The sequence below is a fragment of the Gopherus flavomarginatus genome, chromosome 1 (genome assembly GCF_025201925.1).
Source record: "Gopherus flavomarginatus isolate rGopFla2 chromosome 1, rGopFla2.mat.asm, whole genome shotgun sequence".
Classification (NCBI taxonomy): domain Eukaryota; kingdom Metazoa; phylum Chordata; order Testudines; family Testudinidae; genus Gopherus; species Gopherus flavomarginatus.
The window spans coordinates 25,923,932-25,948,183 of NC_066617.1; the positions used below are offsets into that span (position 1 = coordinate 25,923,932).

Below are 24,252 nucleotides of genomic sequence, written 5' to 3' on the forward strand. Positions count from 1 at the left end.
GTTCACACTGTGGCATGCAGCTACACACAGCAATGAAAAGTTGTGGCCAGGGCCGCCCAGAGGATTCAGGGGGCCTGGGGCAAAGCAATATCAGAGGCCCCTTCCATAAAAAAAAAGTTGCAATACTGTAGAATGATATATTCTTGTGGGGGTCCCTGTGGGGCCTGGCGCAAATTGCCCCACTTGCCCTCCCTCTGGGCGGCCCTGGCTGTGGCAGAGAGGAGGCAGAGGGAAGTTGCCAGAGGCCTGGTCTACACTACGCGTTTAAACTGAATTTAGCAGCATTAAACTGATTTAACCCTGCACCCGTCTACACAACGAGGCCCTTTTTATCAATATAAAGAGCTCTTTAAACCGATTTCTGTACTCCTCCCCGATGAGAGTAGCAGCGCTGAAATCAGCATTGTCATATTGGATTAAGGTTAGTGTGGCCGCAAATTGACAGTATTGGCCTCTGGGCGGTATCCCACAGTGCACCATTGTGATCGCACTGGAAAGCAATCTGAACTCGGATGTATTGGCCAGGTTGACAGAAAAAGCCCTGCAAACTTTTGAATTTCATTTCCTGTTTGCCCAGCATGGAGCTCTGATGAGCACGGGTGGCGATGCAGTCCCAAATCCAAAATGAACTCCAGCATGGACCGTACGGGAGATACTGGATCTGATCGCTGTATAGGGAGACAAATCTGTTCTAGCAGAGCTCCGTTACAGAAGACGAAATGATAAAGCATTTGAAAAAATCTCCAGGCTACGATAGAGAGAGGCCACAGCTGTGTGCCAAGCGTAACGGAAAGCCAACGAATCAAATGGACGCTCATGGGGGAAGGGAGGGGGTACTGAGGACTCCAGCTATCCCACAGTCCCCGCAGTCTCTGAAAAGCATTTGCATTCTTGGCTGAGCTCCTAATGCCTGAAGGGTCAAAAACACTTTCCCGGGCGTTTCAGGGTATATATTGTCAATTTACACCCTTCCCCACCCCCCGTCCTGAAAGAAAAGGGAAAAAAAATGTTTCTCGCCTTTATTCAGTGTCACCCTATGTCTACTGCATGCTGCTGGTAGATCGGGGTGCTGCAGCGCTGAACACCAGCATCCCCTTCCTGGTGGCAGACGGTACAATATGACTGATATCCATCATCATCATCATCCCGTGAGTGCCCCTGGCTGGCCTCGGTGAGGGCAGCCAGGGGCGCCTGGGTAAAAATGGGAATGACTCCTGGTCATTCCCGGCAGATGGTACAGAATGGCTGGTAACCGTCTTCATCATAGCAACTGGAGGCTGAGCTCCATCAGCCCCCCCCCCCACCCCCTTCATGTCTAAAGAAAAGATTCTGTACTGCTTGGACAATCATAGCAGCGGGAGTCTTCCTCCCTCTCATTTTCTCTCACTAAAAAGTCAGTGTTTCTTATTCCTGAATTCTTTATTACTTCATCACACAAATGTGGAGACACTGCCATGGTAGCCCAGGAGGGTTGGGGGAGGAGGGAAGCAACGGGTGGGGTTGTTGCAGGGGCACCCCCTAGAATGGCATGCAGTTCATCATTTCTGCGGGATCTCTGGGGCTCTGACACAGAGCGGCTGTGCACGCTGGTTCTCTAGTACACTTGCCCCATATTCTAGGCAGGACTGACTATTTTTAGACAAAACATAAAGAAAGGAATGACCCGGGGAGTCATTCCCATTTTTGTCCATGCGCCACCGGCCGACCTCAGCGAGGCCAGCCAGGAGCACCCATGACAGCAGCAGATGGTACAGAACGACTGATAACCGCCATCTCATCGCCAATTTACAATGGCATGGCAAACGGTGCAATAGGGATGGTAACCGTCTCTGCTACCTTGCAAAGGCAAATGAATGCTGCTGTGTAGCACTGCAGTACTGCGTCTATCAGCAACATCCAGTACACATACAGTGACAAAAGGCAAAATGGGCTCCATGGTTGCCACGCTATAGCATCTGCCAGGGCAATCCAGGGAAAAAGGGTGCGAAATGATTATCTGTCGTTGCTTTCACGGAGGAAGAATTGAGTGACGACATTTACCCAGAATCACCCGAGACACTGTTTTTGCATTGAGACATCAACCCAGAATTCCAATGGGCAGGGGAGACTGCAGGAACTATGGGATAGCTAACCACAGTGCAACGCTTCGGAAATCGACGCTAGCCTCGGTACATGGACGCAAACCGCCGAGTTAATGTGCGTAGTGTTGCCGTGTGCACTCGACTTTATACAATCTGTTTTACAAAACCAGTTTATGTAAAATCGGAATAATCCTGTAGTGTAGACATACCCAGAGACTTTCCTTGCTGCTACCCACTGTGACAGGCTGCACAAAAAGCTCCTGGTGGTGGCATGAGGCCACAGTGGTCGCATTTGAGAAACACTGGCCTATGCAAACACTTGAACAGTGGCGTAATACTCCCTCTAATTGAAGAAATTTAAGAAGAATATTGAAAAAGTATAGCTTATTAGTTCACTTTGTAAAAAAAAATTAGCTGTAATTTTATTAACAGTTTAAAGCTAGATCTTTTTCACAGAATGGCTTTCCTACCATTTGGATTCTTCCTATTGTTAAATGCTACCCACTCACTGGTCAAATCTTCAGTGTTAACAGAACGTGAATTACATTACTGAAAGGACCTTTAACCTGGTTAGTTGCAGGGATGGAGTGAAGTGGAATTTAAAAACAGTATCAAGGATTTTCCTTTTGTTGAGTAAAGCATTATATTCTTTTTTTAAATGCACAAATGAACATTTTCTGTACAAAAATGAACATCTGCAGAAAAGTAAAGATAGCACATCTGGTGTAATACCATTCTATTGTAAATTTATTTATTTTATTCTTGATATGAAATTTAAGCGAAGTGTAACTATAAATAGAACAAAAGATAGTAAATAATAAAACAAAAAGCTAAACTGCAATCTCCATTTTGATTAACAAATATGCAAATTAAAATATGCAATTTAAATTGGAATGTTATTTTTTCACGGTTTTTTTACGTTCTAACAGCGGCTGAATTTGTTTAAAAATAACTGTTTAGGAACCATATGCAAATCATACAGGAAGCAAAACTACAATATTAATTACAAAACAGAATATATATTTTAGAGAAACTGATGAATTTTAAACAATTTTAATGCCCATATTTTCTAAATATGCATGTGAATGTATATAATTTTCATTTACAGCCCCATATGTAAACTAAGAATGTCTCTAAAAAGTCCTGTTTGATCTGTGTCTAATTCAAAGATTAGTTTCCTAAGTCTGCACTGAAGTAATGAAGTATAATAGCTCTGATCATCATCATGTGATTCATGAATTGTATGACTATCCTACACTTATCTTTTAATAGATATTGCCCCTAAAACAAACAAACAACCTAAAATTAAAATATGTTAAAGTTATGCTGAGTTAGAAGCAAGTTAAAAGCTGTGCTGCCTTATGAGAGTTGTAGTTTGGGTGCTTCATGACCACCATATTCCCTCTATGGGCTAGGATCCCTAGCTGGACTACAACTCCCATGATCAAATGGTCCTTGTTTTAAAGGATTTAAATCAGAACTTTGCCACTAATTCAGCATTTAATTTCTGTTATATTCATTTAATGTAGGTTTCTCTCCCCAGTTCTAACTCTTGAACCCTTCATAGAGCTGTCAGGAGTACAGGTAGCAAGTATTCCTTTAGATAATAAAAATAATTACAGGACACCAACCTGATGAAATGGGTCATCTCTATATTCTTTTTTCACACAAGGATTAACTTGAGGGTTTTCTACATCTGTTTCACTGGTACAGGAAGACCGGCACTCTGCACAGTGCAACAGATCTTCCCACAGCACATCTTCTGTTTCTGATTCAGGCCTTGTACTCTCAGAATCTTGCCTGGAACTTGAACATCGTGAACTGCAACTAGTACCTGATTTAGGGGTATCCTGCAATTAAGATATACACTGGCATTAATTTAGTTTACATATTCCACCCTGTTTATTTAAAATGCCAATGAGTAAGTTCAACTGCAATAAATCCACTCATATTAATTTTCTAGTTTCACTGGAAATACAACCATAAACAGTACAAGTATTATTAAGAAGAACTAAAGTTAATCTGTTCAAATTTCACTGTTGCCTTTGTAGACTACAAATTATTACACACTACAGTTTAAATATTCCAGTTTACCTCTTCCACATAAGTATTCTAAATGTGAAACAGAAATTGAGGCTTGGGCCACGTACACAGAATTAACATAGAAATATGACTGAGAATCAAGAAACCTTCATAGACTGTCAGGGTTGGAATGGACCTCAGGAGGTCATCTAGTCCAACCCCCTGCTCAACGCAGGACTGATCCCCAACTAAATCCTCAAATGGCCCCCTTAACGGTTGAATTCACAACCCTGGGTTTAGCAGGCCAATGCTCAAACCACTGAGCTCTCTCTCCCCTTTGTTATTAATTCAGTATTAATCCGCATGCAGTATTCAAGATGCAGACATACCATTGATTTGTAGAGAGGCAATATGATATTTTCTGTCTTCTTATTTATCCCTTTCCTAATGATTCCCAACGTTGTTAGCTTTTTGACTGCCTCCACACACTGAGTGGATGTTTTCAGAGAACTATACACAATGACCCCAAGATCTCTTTCTTGAGTGGTAACAGCTAATTTAGACCCCATCATTCTATATGTATAATTGGGATTATGTTTTCCAATATGGATTACTTTGCATTTATCAATATTGAATTTCATCAGCCATTTTGTTCCCCAGTCCCTATTTTTGAGAGATCCTTCTGTAGCTCTTTGCAGTCTGCCTGGGACTTAACTATCTCGAGTAGTTTTGTATCATCTGTGAATTTTGCCACCGCACTGTTTACCCCTTTTCCCAGATCATTTATGAATATGTTGAATAGGACTGGTCCCAGTACAGACCCCTGGGGGACACCACTACTCACCTCTTTCTAGTTTGAAAACTGACCATTTATTCCTACCCTTTATTTCCTATCTTTTAACCAGTTACCAATCCATGAGAAGCCCTTCTCTCTTATTCCATGACAGCTTACTTTGCTTAAGAGCCTTTCGTGAGGGACCTTGTCAAATCTTTCTGAAAATCTAAGTACACTATATCCACTGGATCCCCCTTCTCCATGTGCTGGTTGACCCCCCTCAAAGAACTCTAGGAGATTGAGGAGGCATGGTTTACAAAAACCATGTTGACTCTTCCCCAACAAATTATGTTCATCTAGGTCCATCACAATTTTGTTCTTTACTATAAAAACAACAAGGATTAACAGATGTATTTGGGCATATGCTTTCGTGGGTAAAAAACCCACTTCTTCACATGCATGGAGTGAAAATTACAGATGCTGGCATTATTATACTGACACATGAAGAAAAGGGAGTTAACCTCACAAGTGGAGAACCAGTGTAGACAGGGCCAATTCAATCAGGGTGGATGTAGTCCACTCCCAATAATTGAGGAGGAGGTATCAATTCCAGGAGAGGCCAAGTGGCTTTTGTAGTGAGTAAGTACTCCAAGTCCCTATTCAAGCCCAAACTAATCATGTTAAATTTGCAAATGAATTTTATTTCTTCAGTTTCTCTTTGAAGTCTGTTTCTGAAATCTTTTTGTTTAAGTACGGCTACTTTTAAATCTGTTATAGAATGTCCAGGGAGACTGATGTGTTCCACACAAGGATGGACTTTACAAAAACAAGACAAGCCATTTACAATGCACACTTCACTTCTCTACAGAGGAAAAAGGACAGTAAACTATCTAAACTCCTATATGCCACAGGGATGTCACACTTCAAAGAGAAACTGTGGAACTAAAATTCATTTGCAAATTTATCATCATTAATTTGGGTTTGAATCACCTCTGGAGCCCTTTTTAAAAATTGTCATCACATTAGCTATCCTCTAGTCATTTGGTACAGAAGATGATTTAAATAATAGGTTAAAGACTACAGTTAGTAGTTCTGCAAATTTCACATTTGAGTTCCTTCAGAGCTCCTGGGTGAATACCATCTGGTCCTGGTGACTTATTACTGTTTAGTGTATCAGTTTGTTCCAAAACCTCCTCTAATGACACCTCAATCTGGGACAGTTCCTCAGATTTGTCACCTACAAAAATGAAACTTGCTACCATGGTATTGGAGAAGACCAATCTTCCCTGAATGGGAGAATGAAATGTCAATAATGCTGCCAGATGCACTTTCAATAAACTTAACATAAGCCCCAACGACTGAAGATGCAGCAAAGTACTCCAAAATGTCCTCAATAGAGGCCACTGTTGATTGGATTCCACAGGCTAATGACCACACTGAAAATCGCTTCCATTTCACTGGAACAGGCCATCCTGGTGATTTCCACTGTTAAGGATGACTTGTTTAACAGTCAAACACTACTCTCCTTCCTCATTTACAAACAGTAGAACCCCATTTATCTGAGCCACCATTATCTGGCTCTCCGTGTTAACCGAATCACCAGCTGCCTGAGGCTAATAGCAGCAGGGCTTGGGTGGTTAGCTCTGGGCGGTTGGTGGTTCGGTTAACACAGAAAGCCAGATAATGGAGTCCTGGATAAACGGGATTCTACGGTATAACAATAAAACATTGTGTTCAACTGAGACCTATATATATTGTGGCTATGAAAACTGAAGTTCAGTGTTCCATTTTAATAGCAGAAAAATGCAGATTTTCATTATTATTTTTTTTTAAATGAGATAATTTTGGATTTTTAATCACGTAAAACTGAAATCCCTGGTTCTGAGTGACTAGACTGGGACAGGGAGGAAACAGTATGGGAGGCTGGATATACAGTGCAAGAAGGTCAGAGAGTCAGCACTGTTTCAGCCACACTAGGGTAATGAGAATAAGCTTGACCCGATCCAGCTTGAGTTTAAGGATGAGCTCAGGGATGACTGGCACTAAGGGAAAGACGTACAAGAGAGCTGACTGCCAGCTTGGACTGAGGCCTCCCTGAAAACAGAACAGATGACATTTCCTGTTGTCCTTTGCAGCAAACAGGCTGATTGTTGGGATGCTCCAAGCTATGAAGACGACCCAGAGGACACTTGTTTTCAGGGACCACTCATGATCCAGGGAAAAATACCTGCTGAGAAAGTCTGTGAGATGATTCTGAACCCCCAGGTAAGCCAACAGCTACTGAAGTAATGTTCTTCACAATGCAGAACTGCCACAGCCTAATCACATCTAGGCAGAGCAACCTGGAGTGTGCCCCCAGCCTTGTTTGTTCACATAGTACATCGTGGTAGCATTATCAGTAAGTATGTGGATCACTGAATCTCAAATATTGTCCCCAAAAACATGACATGCATTGTTGATGGCCCAATGCTTTAGCACATTGGTATGGAGTGAGGCCTCCTGCTCTGACTACAGTCTCTGTGCATTCAGCAACCACAGCTCTGCCAGCTAGACTACCAGAGAGGCATCAGTAACAACCAACTTGGTTGGTGAAGGCCAAACAAAAGGAATGCCTTGGCAACCATTCTCTGGATGAATCCACCATTGTAAGGAGCCCAGAACCACCAAAGGAACATGAACCAGTCTGTCTAGAGCAGTGTTTCCCAAACTTGGGAAGCCGCTTGTTCAGGGAAAGCCCTTGGTGGGCCGGGCCGGTTTGTTTACCTGCCGCGTCCGCAGATCCGGCCTATCACGGCTCCCACTGACATAAACAAGAGGCATCCCAAATTTGGGAAACACTGGTCTAGAGGATGAAAAATAGGATGGTAGACTGTCCTGAGCTACGTTTGAAAAGGGCAAAGGCACAGCCTTGGAAACTGGACCATCTGCATGCAAGACGACATGTAGTCCAAGAGCCTCAGACATGTCCACACTGACATGGAAGGTTGAGACAGGAGACCGACACAGAGGGTGAATTATCTGAAAATGGTCTGTCGGCAGAAATGTTTTTGATGTTGAGGAATCTAATTTAGCCCTAATAAACTTGATTTTTTGAGTGGGAGTCAAAGTTGACTTTCCAGTGTTTAAGATGAGCCTCAGATGGTCAAGCAAGCATAATGTGGCACTGATGTGAGCAAGAACTTCCTCTCTGGTTTTGCTCCTCAGTCAGTCATCCAGATATGGGAAGATGTAAATTTCCTTCTTCCTAATATTTACTGTAACAGTGACCATGAATTTGGTAAAAAATGGGGGGACGAAAGAGAGGCTGAATGGAAACACTGTACTGAAAGAGGTGTTCCGCCAAGATGAATTGAAGGAGCTTCTAAATCACTGCATGAAAGTAGGCATCCTGAAGCTTCAGAGCACCAAGCCGGTTGTTCCAAGACACACAGGGAGAATACAGTAACTCCTCACTTAACGTTATAGTTATGTTCCTGAAAAATGCGACTTTAAGTGAAATGATGTTACACAAATCCAATTTCCCCATAAAAATTAATGCAAATGGCAGGGGGGTAGGTTCCAGGGAATTATTTTTTTTGCCAGACAAAAGGCATTATATACATTTTAAATAAGCAATTTAATACTACAATCATCACTGCTGAGTATGAAGCTTGGTTGAGGTGGTGGAGTCAGAGAGTGGAAGAGGATGGATTGTCTGGCTGCTCCTCTTGCTGTTCTTGCAAGCACAGGCACTGACTTTGCCAGGGGCAGGGGGCTCAATCCTTGGCCCATCCACTCCACTCCTTTCCCCAGGCTCCCATCCTTGAACTGCCTCTTCCCCCCACCTCCTCCCCATTCGCACATCGGATCCTTGCTCCTCTCCCCTCCCTTCTGAATGCTGCAAGCCAGCTGACTGCCTGGGCAGGAGGCAGGGGAGGGAGAGGGGAGGCATGCCAAGTCCTCACTCCTCCCCACTCCCTCCTGCCCAGGGCAATCAGCGAGCATCCAGCGTTTAGGAGGCAGAAGCAAGGACTTGGCGCACAGGATTGCTCTTTTTCATGCACTTAACTGTAGGCGGCACTGAAGCCGATGTGATCCAGAGGGCCTTAGCCAGTTTAAGGAGAGCATCTGTCCCAGGTCAGATGGCTGCAAGACATCCACTAACTTGTGGGAGCTCTCTGGGAAAAACTCCACTTGGATACTGAGGGAAGCAACTACACACTGCATAAAGTCTTGGTACACCTTAAAATTCTTCAGTATAGAAGAGTGGCACAGAATCATCCAGAGATGGAGAGGCCCTTAAGTGAACCAAAGCAGGATCCTGTTCCCCAGGGCTGATGACTCCAGAGGCTTCACAAGGAGGACTTCTGGTGCCTGGGCCTGCGGCAGATCAATGGCCACCACTGCAGACTGGCCATTGATCTTGTCTTCAAGTGAGAAGAAGAGCGGGATCTATGCAACTGAGGAGCATCTTACAGATTCCATGGAGGTTACTGGCATGGATAAGGCATTGATGGCCAGTAGGCATGAGGCCAGTGGTCTCAATCCCGACCACGAGGTGAGCGCCAATCCTACTACCCAGAGCGGTCCATCAACAACTTGCAAGGCTGATGGAGAAAGGGAGGATGATGACCCTGATTCAGATGCCAAGGAGCCTTAGGATTCTGGGGATGAGTGGACCGAGACCAGAGGGAGCGAGTAACCAGTCTGACTCAGAAAAAAGCCGGAAGCAGTACTGCAGATGGAAGTTGTACCATCAGTACTGACCATGCTGATGCTGGAAGTGGTGACAACTGTGAAGTCAGTAGTAGTACCCGAGTGTTTGGTGGTACTAATGTCAAGGGCGGTGAAAGCTGCCATGGAAGCATTTGCAGTGCCAACTGTAGCATTGCTGAGGAGATTCCCAATACTGAGGTCCCCTGTACTGATCATAGTACCATCCCTATTTCCACAACCTGCGGAAAGGGAACATTTGGGTGCAGTGACAACAGATCAGAGGGTTCAGCGGCTTGTTCAGTCAATCGGGCTATAGATGATGCAGACCTGGCAAAGTTCTGGGCCAAAGACGACCTCTAGACCCAAAAGCAGAAGTGGTCTGTAGCTGCCTGGTACTCTGTCAACATGGAAACAGTTGGTACCAGCATCTCCCTCACTGGTACTGGACTCAACGGATGCCCAGGGGCCAGAAGCGGAGTCAATGATAAAGAGTTTCTAACCTGCTCAGTTGGTACTGGGGAAGAATAAGAGATACTCATGCCATCCCGCATGCTGCACCAACTCTGTGCCAGTCCATACCTTCCATGGGGAAGATGGAAGAGTCACCCTGAGACCTGGAGTGGCCTCAATTGATCTTATGCAACTTTTTCCGTGGTGCAGTCAATGGGGAACACTTCCTCCATTTCTTCAGAGAAGCACCTTCTCTGGAACATGAAGCAGCAGCACTCTCAGAAGCAGAGGGTGATCTTGGACCCAAGGCCTGCTTCAGTACAGAGGCCCTCCACATAGCCTATTCAAGCACGTGATGTTTCAGGTGAAGGTCCTGAGCCACTTGAGTCCATTTTTTGAACAATCAGCAGATCGCACAATGCTCTTTAATATGGGCCTCGCCAAGATAGAGAGGTGAGAATCATTGTTGGAAATCGCTGTCTTATATGAAGCACAATGTTTAAACCCAGTGAGAGAATCACCAAGGAAAACAAACTAATATGACTAAGGGCACGGCTATACTTGCGAGTTAGAGTGCATTAAAGCAGCCCAGTGTGCTCTAACTCACGACGCGTCCACACTGGCAAGGCACGTAGAGTGCTCTGACTCTGCGGCGAGAGCGCTCCTGGAACTCCACCTCGGTGAGTGGAATAATGTTTGATGCGCCCCCATTGGAGTGCTGAAGCGCCAGTGCAGACACTCTGGTCTGTTAATGCGCTCTGATCAGCCTCAAGAAGTGTCCCACAATGCCTGTTCCAGCCATTCTGGTCATCACTTTGAACTCTACTGCCTGCCCTCAGGTGACCAACTGTCAGACCCATCCTTTAAATTCTCTGGGAATTTTGAAAATCCCCTTCCTGTTTATTCAGCCAGGCATGGAGTGCTCTCAACACATCTTTCCAGGTGACCATGCCTCCACGTGCAAGGCGATCCTCAGTATGGAGCAGTGGCGAGGTGCTGGACCTCATCAGTGTTTAGGGGGAGGAAGTTGTCCAGTCCCACCTGCGCTCCTGTCATAAATAGATAGCTAAGGGTTAATGTCTCTTCCACCTGAAGCACCTGACCAGAGGACCAATCAGGAAAGCGGATTTTTTCAACTCTGGGTGGAGGGAGTTTGTATCTGAGTCTTTGTCTGCCTGCCTGCTTTCTCTGAGCTTTGGAGAAGTAGTTCTACTTTCTAATTTTCTGTTTCTAAGTGTAAGGACAAAGAGATCAGATAGTAAGTTCTATGGTTTCTTTTCTTGGTATTTGCATGAATATAAGTGCTGGAGTGCTTAATTTGTATTCTTTTTGAATAAGGCTGTTTATTCAATATTCTTTGAAGCAATTAACCCTGTGTTGTATCATCTTAATACAGAGAGCACATTTGTATGTATTTTTCTTTCTTTTTATATAAAGCTTTCTTTTAAGACCTGTTGAAGTTTTCTTTACTTCAAGGAAATTGAGTCTGTACTCACCAGGGAATTGGTGGGAGGAAGAATCGGGGAGATCTGTGTGTTGGATTGCTAGCCTGATTTTGCATTCCCTCTGGGGGAATAGGAAAGTACTTTTTGTTTCCAGGATTGGGAACAGAGAGGGGGGAGTCTCTGTGTAGTTTCACAGAGCTTGTGTCTGTGTATCTCTCCAGGAGCACCTGGAGGGGGGGAAGGGAAAAAGGATTATTTCCCTTTGTTGTGAGACTCAAGGGATTTGGGTCTTGGGGTCCCCAGGGAAGGTTTTTCAGAGGGACCAGAGTGCCCCAAAACACTCTAATTTTTTGGGTGGTGGCAGCAGGTACCAGGTCCAAGCTGGTAACTAAGCTTGGAGGTTTTCATACTAACCCCCATATTTTGGACGCTAAGGTCCAAAACTGGGACTAAGGTTATGATATGGTGTAGCAGCGGTTACGGGATAGACAGAATCCAGAAGCCAGTGGAAATATTTTATTTTTCTTTTCTCTGCTAGGGGCTTTTTAGCAGAGAGAAACAGTTGGTTTTAAAAGGGAACCAGAGAGAATTTTTTTTTTCTGCTCTCTCTGGCAGTTTGTGGCTTGCATAATAAGCAAGAAGCCATTACCAAACTGTTAAGGGTCTTTTGTCATGCAATAGCCCTCCCATTAGGAGGCAAGTACCAGCACTTATATGCATGCAAATAAAGTGGTTTTTCTGGTTTCCTTTCATTGAACATTAGCTAGAGAGAGAAAAGGAAAAAAGCACTGTTGCTAGGCAGACTTCAGGAGGCAACAGAACCTGCAGTTCAGAAGATAAACACCGGAGGGCACCCCAACACAAGAAAACAGGAACCATGACTTCTAAGGCAAAAATTGAGGCCAAAGAACAAATCAAAGAAGCTGAACACAGGCGACAGATGGAGATGAAAGAAAAGGAAGAAAGCATGAAACTGGCAGCCTTCCAAAGAGAACAGGCAGCCCAAGAGGCAGCACACAAAAGAAAACTAGAAGAAGAAGAGTTGGCCTACCGAAGGAAACAAGCAGAAGAAGAGGCGGTCCACCGCCGAGACATGGAAAAACACCAAAAAGAAATGGAAAAACACCAAAAAGAAATGGAAAACACCAAAAAGAGAATGAAGAGAAGGAAAAACAGAGAAAACATGAACTGGAGATGGCAAAAGCTGGGCTGCATGTGCCAGCCAACCCTAACAACCCGGCGCCAATTATTGCTCCACAGCACAGGAAATTTCCCACCTACAAGGCAGGTGATGACACCGAGGCCTTCTTGGAAAATTTTGAAAGAGCCTGTCTTGGGTACAACATCCCCGAAGACCAGTACATGGTAGAATTGAGGTCACAGCTCAGTGGACCTTTAGCAGAGGTGGCAGCTGAAATGCCTAAGCTGCAAATGAATGACTATAACTTTTTCAAACCAAGGCCAGATACCGAATGGGGATAACCCCAGATCATGCCCGTCGGCGCTTCAGAACCCAAAAGTGGAAACCCAAGGTGTCATTTCCCAAACACGCCTACTGCATTGCAAAAAACTATGAGGCCTGGATAACAGGAAACAACATTCAAACCTTGGAAGAACTGAACCTCCTCATACAAATGGAGCAGTTCTTGGATGGTGTTCCTGAAGACATCACACGGTACATACAAGATGGAAATCCCAAAGATATCGCTGAGGCGGGGGAGATTGGAGCCAAATGGATGGAACTGGCAGAAAGCAAGAAAGCTACTGTCAAGGGGAACAATTACCCCAGGGGGCACACAGACCATAAACCCTACAACCGAGGACAGCCAAAGACCCCACATACCACCCAAGTAAAGCCACAGATACCCTACCCTTCAACCTCACCAGTCTCCAGTAACTCACCTCGGCCCAGTGACCCATCAGACTGGAAGATGCTTTAAGTGTAATGAACTGGGGACATATCAAGGCCAACTGTCCAAAGAACACCATGCGAGTGCCAATTCATTACACCACCATCACACCAAAGATCCCCAGGCCTGGATGCCTCTCAAATTACCCTTGGAGCGAAGGGAAAATTTGAGAGTGGGCGGAAAGAAGGTTACTGCGTGGAGAGACACGGGGGCACAAGTGTCAGCTATCCACCAATCCTTCGTTTGACCCCCAAATTCATCAACCCAAAGGCCAAAGTTACAATTTACCCCTTCATGTCACAAGCTGTTAGACTTTGCCTACAGCTCAACTGCCTGTCCAGTACAAAGGCTGGTCAGGAATGTGGACTTTTGCAGTCCTATGACAATTATCCTATCCCCATGCTACTGGGGGAAGACCTTTGGCCAACCAGGTGATGCGGGCCAAGAGAGTGGGAATGGTTACACGTAGCCAAACCAGGCAAGCTTCCAGACCCATTTCCTGTTCCTGAGCCGTCCACAGAGGCCCCGTCTGTGTTACCAGAGACCCAGGACAGAGGTAGTTGGACCCTGATCCATGCCAACCACTGAAACAGCCACAGCACCTCCAGTCCCAGGCCCGGAACTGGAACAGCAACCAGCACCAGCAAGTGCAACCCCATCTTCAAACTCAACGCCAGAGGGCGCCAGCGAGCCAAAACTGGCAGAAGCACACAGGACAGCCATACCCAAAAGGCTCAGCCAGAGCCTGAAATACCCTCAGGTGCACCAGCGGAGAGCGGTTCACCAGCAATGGAAACAACCCCATCAACCTAACATCGCTTCAGAGGGACCAAGCCCAAGTCCCCAGTTCTGAGGAAGAACTGGTGACCCCAGGCCTCAAGGAACAGTTCCAGACTGAGCAGGAAGCAGATGACAGCCTCAGAAAGCTTGGGGCGGGCGGCACGGCAGCCACCCCACCGCCCTCTCAGCTCTTCTAACGATCCCGGTTTTGTTATAAGGACCAAGGACTTTTATACAAGGAAATTCTTTCTGGTGGACACCGGGAAGAATGGCAGCCGCAAAAACAGTTGGTGGTTCCAACTAAGTACCGGGAGAAAGGCATACTTAAGCTTAGCCCATGATCATCCCAGTTGGCCATGCTGGGGTTGAAACAGAACCAAGGACCGGTTGGGGAAGTCCTTCCCACTGGGAGGGGATGGGCAAGGACGTTGCCAAGTATGTCCGGTCTTGTGAGGTATGCCAAAGAGTGGGAAAGCTCAAGACCAGGTCAAGGCCCCTCTCCAGCCACTCCCCATAATTGAGGTCCCATTTTCAGCGAGTAGCTGTGGATATTCTGGGCCCTTTCCCCAAAAAAGACGCCCAGAGGAAAGCTAGTACGTACTGACTTTTAGTGGACTTTGCTAACCGGATGGCCGGAAGCAGTCGCTCTAGGCAACACCAGGGGCTAACACTGTGTGCCTGGCCTAACAGACATCTTTGCCAGGGGTAGGTTGGCCCCTCCGACATCCTTACCAGATTTTCAGGGTCCTAATTTCCTGGCAGGGACATGGAAAAAACTGTGGGAAACTCATGGGGTGAATCACTTGGTTGCCACCCCATACCACCATCAAACCCAATGGGCCTGGTGGAAAGGTTCAATGGAACTTTGGGGGCCATGATACGAAAATTCATCAGCGAATTCTCCAATAATTGGACCTAGTGTTTGCAGCAGTTGCTGTTTTGCCTACAGGGCTGTACCACATCCCAGTTTAGGGTTTTTCACCGTTTGAACTTGTGTATGGTCACGAGGTTAAGGGGCCATTACAGTTGGTGAAGCAGCAATGGGAGGGGTTTACGCCTTCTCCAGGAACTAACATTCTGGACTTTGTAAGCAACCTACAAAGCACCCTCCGACACTCTTTAGCCCTGCTAGAGCGAACCTAAAGGATGCTCAAGAAGAGCAAAAGGCCCTGGTATGACAGACATGCCAGAGAACGGTCCTTAAAGGTAGGAGACCAGGTTATGGTCTTGAAGGCGCAAACAGGCTCATAAGATGGAAGCATCATGGGAAGGGCCCTTCACGGTCCAAGAGCGCTGGAGCTGTAAACTACCTCATAGCATTTCCCAATCCTCACTAAAGCCTAAAGTGTACCATGTTAATTCTCTCAAGCCCTTTCTATTCCAGAGACTTACAGGTTTGTCAGTTTTACAGTCCAGGGAGATGATGCTGAGTGGCCTGACGGTGTCTACTACGACGGGAAAAAAAGCGGTGGCGTGGAAGAGGTGACCTCTCAACCACCCTGGAACGTCTGCAGCGGCAACAAATCAAGGAGCTGTGCACTAGCTTCGCCCCATTTGTTCTCAGCCACCCCAGGACGGACTGAACGGGCATACCACTCCATTGACTACAGGTAATGCTCACCCAATCAGAAACACCACCCCTACCGAGTGTCTCCTCCTGCCCAAGCTGCTATAGATACGGGAGATCCAGAACATGCTACAATGGGTATAATCCGCCCATCTACCAGTGCATGGGACATCTCCAGTGGTTCTGGTACCCAAACCAGATGGGGAAATACGCTTTTGCGTGGACTACCGTAAGCTAAATGCGGTAACTCGTCCGGACAACTATCCAATGCCACGCTACCTGATGAGCTATTGGAAAAGTTGGACGTGCCCAGTCATCTCTACAATAGCACTTAACCAAGGGGTACTGGCAAGTACCGCTAAATGAACCTGCCAAGGAATGAGGTTCAGCATTCGTCACCCATGCGGGGGTGTATGAATTCAATGTCCTTCCTTTCGGCCTTCGAAATGCACCCGCCACCCTTCCAGAGGCTGGTAGATGGTCTACTAGCTGACTGGGGAGAATTTGCAGTTGCCTACCTCGATGATGTGGCCATTTTTTCAGACTCCTGGCGCCGAACACCTACTACACCTGGAAAAGGTCTTTGAGCGCATCAGGCGGGCCGGACTAACTGTTAAGGCCAAAAAGTGCAAATAGGCCAAAACAGAGTGGACTACCTGGGGCACCAGGTGGGCGAGGAATCCATAAACCCCCTACAGGCCAAGGTGGATGCTATCCAAAAGTGGCCTGTCCCACGGGTCAAGAAGCAGGTCCAATCCTTCTTAGGCTTTGGCCGGATACTACAGGCGATTTGTACCAACACTACAGCCAAATCGCTGCCACATTGGACCGACCTGGACCAAAAAGACCCAGCCAAATGCCGTTAAGTGGACTTGATGAGTGTCAAAGGCCCTTTTTACCCAACTTAAGGCAACGCTCATGTCTGACCCTGTGCATCAGGGCCCGGATTTTGACAAGCCATTTCCTAGTAACCACCGATGCATCTGATCGTGGTATAGGAGCAGTGCTCATGCAGGAAGCAACAGATCACAACTTCCATCCTGTCGTGTTTCTCAGCAAGAAACTGTCTGAGAGGGAAAGTCACTGGTCAGTCAGTGAAAGGAATGCTATGCCATTTGTGTACGCCCTGGAAAAGCTACGCCCATATGTTGGGGACGGCGGTTCCAACTACAAACTGACCATGCTGCCACTAAAGTGGCTCATACTGCCAAGGGGAACAACAAGCAACTTTCTTCTGTTGGAGTTTAAGCTCACTCCCTAAGATTTTGATTTTGAATTTCCAGCACAATCACAGGAGCTTCTAACAAAGTAGCTGATGCACTTCCATCCCGTGAGAGTTTCCCAGAATTCAGTAGTTAAAAAGTGTTCTTAAAATGTAGAAGTCTGTTAGTTATATACTTAGGGTATATGTAAAGGTGCATGTGTTGTATTAATCTGTTTATTTAAAGTTCTAGAAGGAAATCGCCGCCAGTGAGCTTCCCACTGTCTGCAATTTGGGGGGCGTGTCATAAACAGATAGCTAAGGGTTAATGTCTCTTTCACCTGAAGCACCTGACCAGAGGACCAATCAGGAAACCGGATTTTTTCAACTTTGGGTGGAGGGTTTGTGTCTGAGTCTTTGTCTGCTGCCTGCTTTCTCTGAGCTTTGGAGAAGTAGTTTCTACTTTCTAGTCTTCTGTTTCTAAGTGTAAGGACAAAGAGATCAGATAGTAAGTTATATGGTTTCTTTTCTTGGTATTTGCATGAATATAAGTGCTGGAGTGCTTGATTTGTATTCTTTTGAATAAGGCTGTTTATTCAATATTCTTTAAGCAATTGACCCTGTGTTGTATCATCTTAATACAGAGAGAACATTTGTATGTATTTTCTTTCTTTTTATATAAAGCTTTCTTTAAGAACCTGTTGAAGTTTTCTTTACTTCAAGGAAATTTGAGTCTTGTACCTCACCCAGGGAATTGGTGGGAGGAAGGAAATCGGGGAGATCTGTGTGTTGGATTGCTAGCCTGATTTTGCATTCCCTCTGGGGGAATAGGAAAGTACTTTTTGTTTCCAGGATTGGGAAACAGAGAGGGGGGAGTCTCTGTGTAGTTTCACAGAGCTTGTGTCCTGTGTATCTCTCCAGGAGCACCTGGAGGGGGGGAAGGGAAAAAGGATTATTTCCCTTTGTTGTGAGACTCAAGGGATTTGGGTCTTGGGTCCCCAGGGAAGGTTTTTCAGAGGGACCAGAGTGCCCCCAAAACACTCTAATTTTTTTGGGTGGTGGCAGCAGGTACCAGGTCCAAGCTGGTAACTAAGCTTGGAGGTTTTCATACTAACCCCCATATTTTGGACGCTAAGGTCCAAAACTGGGACTAAGGTTATGATAGCTCCAGCCGCAGTAATCACGATACCTTCGGGCAGGCATCAAGGGACATGATGGAAAGAGGCCATGACCAGGACGCACTGCAGTGCAGGGTTAAAGTGACGGAGTTGGGAAATGCCTACTGCAAAGCCCGTGAGGCAAACTGCTGCCCCACAACCTGCCATTTCTACAAAGAGCTGGATGCAATACTTGGAGGTGACCCCACCTTCACTCTGAGTACCACCATGGACACTTCAGAGCCCAGTTCAACAAGGCAGGAGGAGGAGCAGCAGCAAAGCGGGAGTAAGAGTGCTGAGGCAGAGGAAGACACCCCAGAATCCCTAGATGCCTGTAGCCAGGAGATGTTTTCAAGCCAGGAGGAAGGTAGCCAGTCGCGGCGGCCAGTGCTTGGGGAAGGACAAACACTAGAGGAGGTTCCCACTAAGTGGCTTTTATTTTGGGAAAGAAGTTATTCAGTGCAGGCTCTTGGGGCGAGGAGTGTTAAGGCTGCATGCATGCCTAGATGCAAAATAGTGCGTTAATTTGCTCTCACATCGCGGTAATCGGCCTCAAAGATCTCTTCAAAGGTCTCAGCCAGAACTTGGTCAATGCGCTTGTGCAGGTTTCTTGGGAGAGCCACTGTAGTCCTTGTCCCAGTCAGGCTAACATGTCCACACCACTGTGCCGTGAGGGGCAGGAGGGATACCACTGCTGCATACAGGCAAGCTGCATATGGGCCAGGGCAGAAGCCGCATTGTAGAAGACGACCCTCCCTTGCTTCCCAGGTCACCCTCGGCAGCGAGATATCTTCCAGGACGAACTCTTGTGGAAAATGTGGGGACTGTGTTCAGTATAGGGGTCCCCTGCAGCTGTTGGCTCTCCCCAAGGCACAGAAACCCAGAGGACAGTATAACCGTGAAACAATCATTCCCCTGGACTCTGTGCTTACTCACCATTTTGGGGCTCCATGGGTTGTGTGTGCTCGCTTTGCGACAGGAAAATTATGCTATTGTGTAGACTGTACTTACCCTCCTTAAGTACGGGAGAATCACTGCTCTGTCTGGTGTGAATAATGCTGCCTCTTTTAAGTGTTGCATTTTACCTCTACAGATGCAACCTTGAGATCTCGGCGATCCGTGTTATCACCGGCCAAGAGACTGCAAAGACTCAGGAAGAGGCCACGTAGAAGCAAAGATGACATGCTGCATGAAGTAATGCAGCAGTCACTTGATGAGAATCTAAAAGCACAGGAGTGGAGGGAGAGTGAAAGGAGGATCCGCCAGCAGAATGAGGATCGCCGGCACAAAAGCGTGGAGCTCTGGCAGCAAAGCATGGCTCAGCTGATAAACATCATGGAGCGCCAAGCAGACTCAATCCAGGTGCTCGATGCCATGCAGGCGAAGCACTATCGCACCTGCCCCTTCTCCCCTCCCCCCACAGCCCTTGTCCCAGAACTCTTTCCTCTGTGTCCCCATGTCACCTCCAACTCACTTTCCCCAACATCCGGGTTCTTATTGCCACCAGCTGCCTCCAACATCTGTAGCTTCACCACCCAGCCCTGAAAACTATGATCCTTACCCATGCACTCAACCCCCATCACCATGCAGTACAGTAACTCCTCACTTAACGTTGTAATTATGTTCCTGAAAACATCGTTTCGCTTAAAGTCTCATTTAAGTGACTCCAATTTCCCCATAAGAATTAATGTAAATAGGGGGGTTAGGTTCCAGGGAATTATTTTTCATCAGACAAAAAATTTTATTTTTATATATAAAAATAAAACACACACACACACACACACACACACACAGAGTATACATTTTAAACAAACAATTTAATACTGTTCACAGCTATGATGATTGTGAAGCTTGGTTAAGGTGGTGAAGTTAGAGAATGGAAGAGGGTGGGATATTTCCCAGGGAATGCGTTGCTGCTCATCAGTGGTTCTCAAACTTTTGTACTGGTGACCCCTTTCACACAGCAAGCCTCTGAGTGCAACCCGCCTATATAAATTAAAAATACTTTATATATTTAACAGCATTATAAATGCTGGAGGCAAAGCACGGTTAGGGGTGGAGGCTGACAGCTCATGACCCCCCATGTAGTAACCTCATGACCCCTTGAGGGGTCCCAATCCATGTTTGAGAACCCTGTGCTAAATGATGAACTAGCACTCAGCTGAGCCCTCAAGGGTTAACACTTTGTTAATGTAGCCTCTCACTCTACAAGGCAGCAGGAATGGAGGGGAGGGGACATAGCATAGCAGACAGAGAGACATACACCTTGTTTGTGTGGGAGAGCAAGAAATGCACACTGCCCCTTTAAGTAAGCTGACCCATTCTTAAGTGCATTCATTGTCTTTTTAAGTGGATCAGGAAATTGAGACAGCAGCTGCTGCCCCAGGCTTCCTCTGTCTCTCTCTGTCCATGTCCCCACCTTGCCCTATATGGAGAAGAAGGGGTAAGTGGGATGTAGGAGCAGGGGGAAGGGGTACACTCTGAAATTAACCTCCCCCCTCCCCCACCTGCACAACAAGCAGGAGATTCAGGGAGCAGCTCCAAGGCAGAGGGCAGGAACAGCACATGGGAGCGGGAGGAGGGACAGCTGCAATTGCTAGCCTGCTGGGCAGCTGCTGCACAGGGAATTTAGGGGAGCTGATAGGGGGGCTGCCAGTCCACCCTGGTTCCAAGCCCCCACCAGTTAGCTGTAACAGGCTGCTCTTCCTGCAAGCAGTGGACAAAGCAGGCGCCTGCCAAACGACGTTAGAAGGCAGCATTGTACAACTTTAAACAAGCATGTTCCCTAATTGATCAGCAACGAAACAACGTTAACCAGGATGACTTTAAGTGAGGAGTTACTGTATAGCCATGCTCAAGTGCAGCACTCATTGCACAGCACTCCAGGCAGGAAGGCTGAGTATGGTAACAGGACATACGCAAATCTGTGACTGTACCGTTCCCCACCCCATCCCCTTGCCCTTTCCGTTTCCCAATCAGTTGCGTTTCTTGTCAATAAATGAATTTTCTTTTCAATAAATGGATTTTTTGGCTTTGAAAACATTCTTTATTAGTGCATAAAGTAAAAGATACCTTAGCCCAGGAAAGCAACAGGCACTGCAAGGCAGCATAGCAAACACAGATTCCTACTAACATTGGAACCACTGCACTTCACTCCCGTGCAGGGCATCAGACATTACTGGTGGCGTTCAGCCTCAAACTTCTCCCTCAAGGCAACCCTAATCCTTGCAGCCCCGTGCTGGGCCCCTCTAATAGCCCTGCTCTCTCGCTATTCAAATTCAGCCTCCAGGTGTTGAAACTCCAAGGTCCATGCCTGTGTGAAGCTTTCACCCTACCCTTCACAAATGTTATGGAGGGTACAGCACATAGATATACAACTGTGGGGATGCTGTCATCAGTCAGGTCTAGCTTCCCATACAGAGAGAGCCAGCGGCCCTTTAAAAGGCAAAAAGCACACTTCACAGTCATTCTGCACCGGCTCAGCCTGTTGTTGAACTGCTCCTTGCTGCTGTTAAGGCTCCCTGTGTAGGGTTTCATGAGCCACAGCATTAAAGGGTAAGCGGGGTCTCCAAGGATCACAATGGGCATTTTGACTTCACCTATGGTGATCTTCTGGTCTGGGAAACAGTCCCGAGTTGCAGCTTCCTGAACTGAACAGGCCAGTGTTCTGAAAGATGTGTGCGTCATGCACCTTTCTGGGTCAGCCTGCGTTAATGTCAATGAAATGCCCACGGTGATCCACAAGTGCCTGGAGAACCACAGAGAAATACCCCTTCTGATTAATGTACTCAGAAGCTAGGTGGGCTGGTGTCAGAATTGGAATATGAGTCCCATCTATCGCTCCTCCGTAGTTAGGGAAACCCATTTGTGCAAAGCCAGCCACAATGTCATGTACATTACCCAGAGTCACAGTTCTTCTGAGCAGGATGCGATTAATGGCCCTGAAAACTTGCATCAACACAATTCCAGTGGTAGACTTTCCCACTCCAAACTGGTTAGCGACCAATCAGTAACTGTCTGGAGTTTCCAGCTTCCAGATTGCAACAGCCACCTGCTTCTCCACCCTCAGGGCAGCTCTCAATCCCATGTCCTTGCGCTGCAGGGTGGGGGTGAGCTCCTCACAAAAGTGGCTTTTCTTATCTGAAAGTTCTGCAGCCACTGCTTGCCATCCTTGACATGTATGGCAATGTGATTCCACCACTCAGTGCTTGTGTCCCGAGCCCAACAGCGGCGTTCCACGGTGGTGAGCATGTCTGTAAATGCCACAAGCAATCTCGTGTCGTATGCGTTACTCGAATAGATATCATTGTTGGAGTCCTCACTGTCAGTTAGGATCTTAAGGAGTAACTCAACTGCCAAACATGACGTGCTGATGAGACTCGTCAGCATATTCCTCAGCAGTTCAGGCTCCATTCCCACAGACCAAAAAGGAAGACAGAACGTGCTGCACAAAAAACGTTGAAAGATGGCGCCAAATGTTGATGGAAGCAGAGGGATTGCTGGGATGCGAACTGATGCATCACAGGGCGTTGGAACAGGACCCAGAATGCCCTGCATCCCACACCCCTCTCTCACAAATCACAGCACCAGAATAGGACGAGGTGCTCTGTGGGATAGCTGCCCATAATGCACTGCTTCAAATGCTGCTGCAGGAGCTGCAAATGTGGCCACGCCAGTGTGCTTGCAGCTGTCAGTGTGGACAGACTGCAGTGCTTTCCCTACTGCACTCTCTGAAGTCTGGTTTAACTCAAAGCGCTCTACATCTCCGCAAGTGTAGCCATGCCTTAATACTAATCTTAACACTAGGGCTAGGTTTACACTATAAACTTACACTGGTATAACTACATTGCTCAGAGCTGTGAAAAATCCACAATCTTCAGTGATACAGTTATATCAACCTAACCTCCAGTGTAGACAGCACTGTCAATAGGAGGGCTTCTCCCACCGGCATAACTACCAGTCTTGCAAAGGTGGATTAACTACACTGACAGGAAATGCTCTCCCAATGGCATAGTAGCATCTTCATTGAAGTGGTACAACAGCACAGCTGCACCAGTGCAGTTGCACCTCTGCAGCATTTTAAGTGTAGACCTGTCCTCAGGGTATTACTAAGTATCAACAATGAGGGAAAAACTAAACTAGTTGTGAAATAAGACCACACTGAGCTCTGACTCTAGCCACAGGTGGTAAGAAGGAACTGAGAGGAGTCCAGGTGGTGCTGCCTCATGTACCATGGGGAGGGACTATAGCCATGAGGCATGAGCATCACCCCTCTACAGGTGCAGCTAGGCAAATTTCTCCAAATCCAGTGAGTGGAAAACATGGGTGCACCTACTTGAAGAAGAACCACTGCTCCTACAAATGTGAGGCAAGAATATAGCCTGTGGTGATAAAGGACATTTGAAAGAATCTGCTGGAATTACAGATGTCAATTAATCACTGTTAACTCAAGCAATTAACTCAAAACAAATTAACTTGATTAAAAAATTAATCAGGATCAATCGCAGTTTGAATCGCACAGTTAAACACTAGAATACAAAGTGTACAGTGATTATTTTATATCATTTTTATTACAAATACTTGCACTGTAAAAATGATAAAATAAATAGTATTTTTGTATTCACCTCATACAAGTACTGTAATGCAAGCTCTTTATTGTGAAAGTGCAACTTACAAACGTCGATTTTTTTTGTTACCTAACTGCACTTAAAAACAAAACAATGTAAAACTTTGGAGCCTACAAGTCCACTCAGTCCTACTTTTTGTTCAGTCAATCACTAAGACAAACGAGTTTGTTTAAATTTACTGCTGCCTGCTTCTTATTTACGTCATCTGAAAGTGAAAACAGGAGTTCCCATGGCACTTTTGTAGCTGGCATTGCAAGTTATTTACGTGCCAGATATGCTAAACATTCGTATGCCCCTTGAGGCTTCTAGAGGACATGTTTCCATGCAGAGGTGCTTGTAAAAAAAATAATGCGTTTATTAAATTTGTAACTGAATTCCCTGGGGGAGAACTGTATGTCTTCCGTTCTGTGGTTTTACCCGCATTCTGCCATATATTTTGTGTTATGGCTATCTTGGATGATGACCCAGCATATGTTGTTCAGTTTAAGAACACTTCAATTGCAGATTTTACAAAATGCAAAGAAGGTACCAATATAAGATTT

At 46.1% G+C, this 24,252-nt stretch overlaps 1 protein-coding gene across 6 annotated transcripts in view; it reads right to left on the reverse strand.

The window, feature by feature from the left end:
* Window positions 1–24,252, reverse strand: part of PHTF2 (putative homeodomain transcription factor 2) — a 196,127-nt gene that overhangs the window by 49,671 nt on the left and 122,204 nt on the right. For all 6 annotated transcript variants that reach the window (XM_050936870.1, XM_050936871.1, XM_050936868.1 and 3 more), the window contains one exon: window positions 3,713–3,931. In XM_050936870.1, the coding sequence (XP_050792827.1) occupies window positions 3,713–3,931 (219 nt within the window). The remainder of the gene's footprint in view (window positions 1–3,712; window positions 3,932–24,252) is intronic.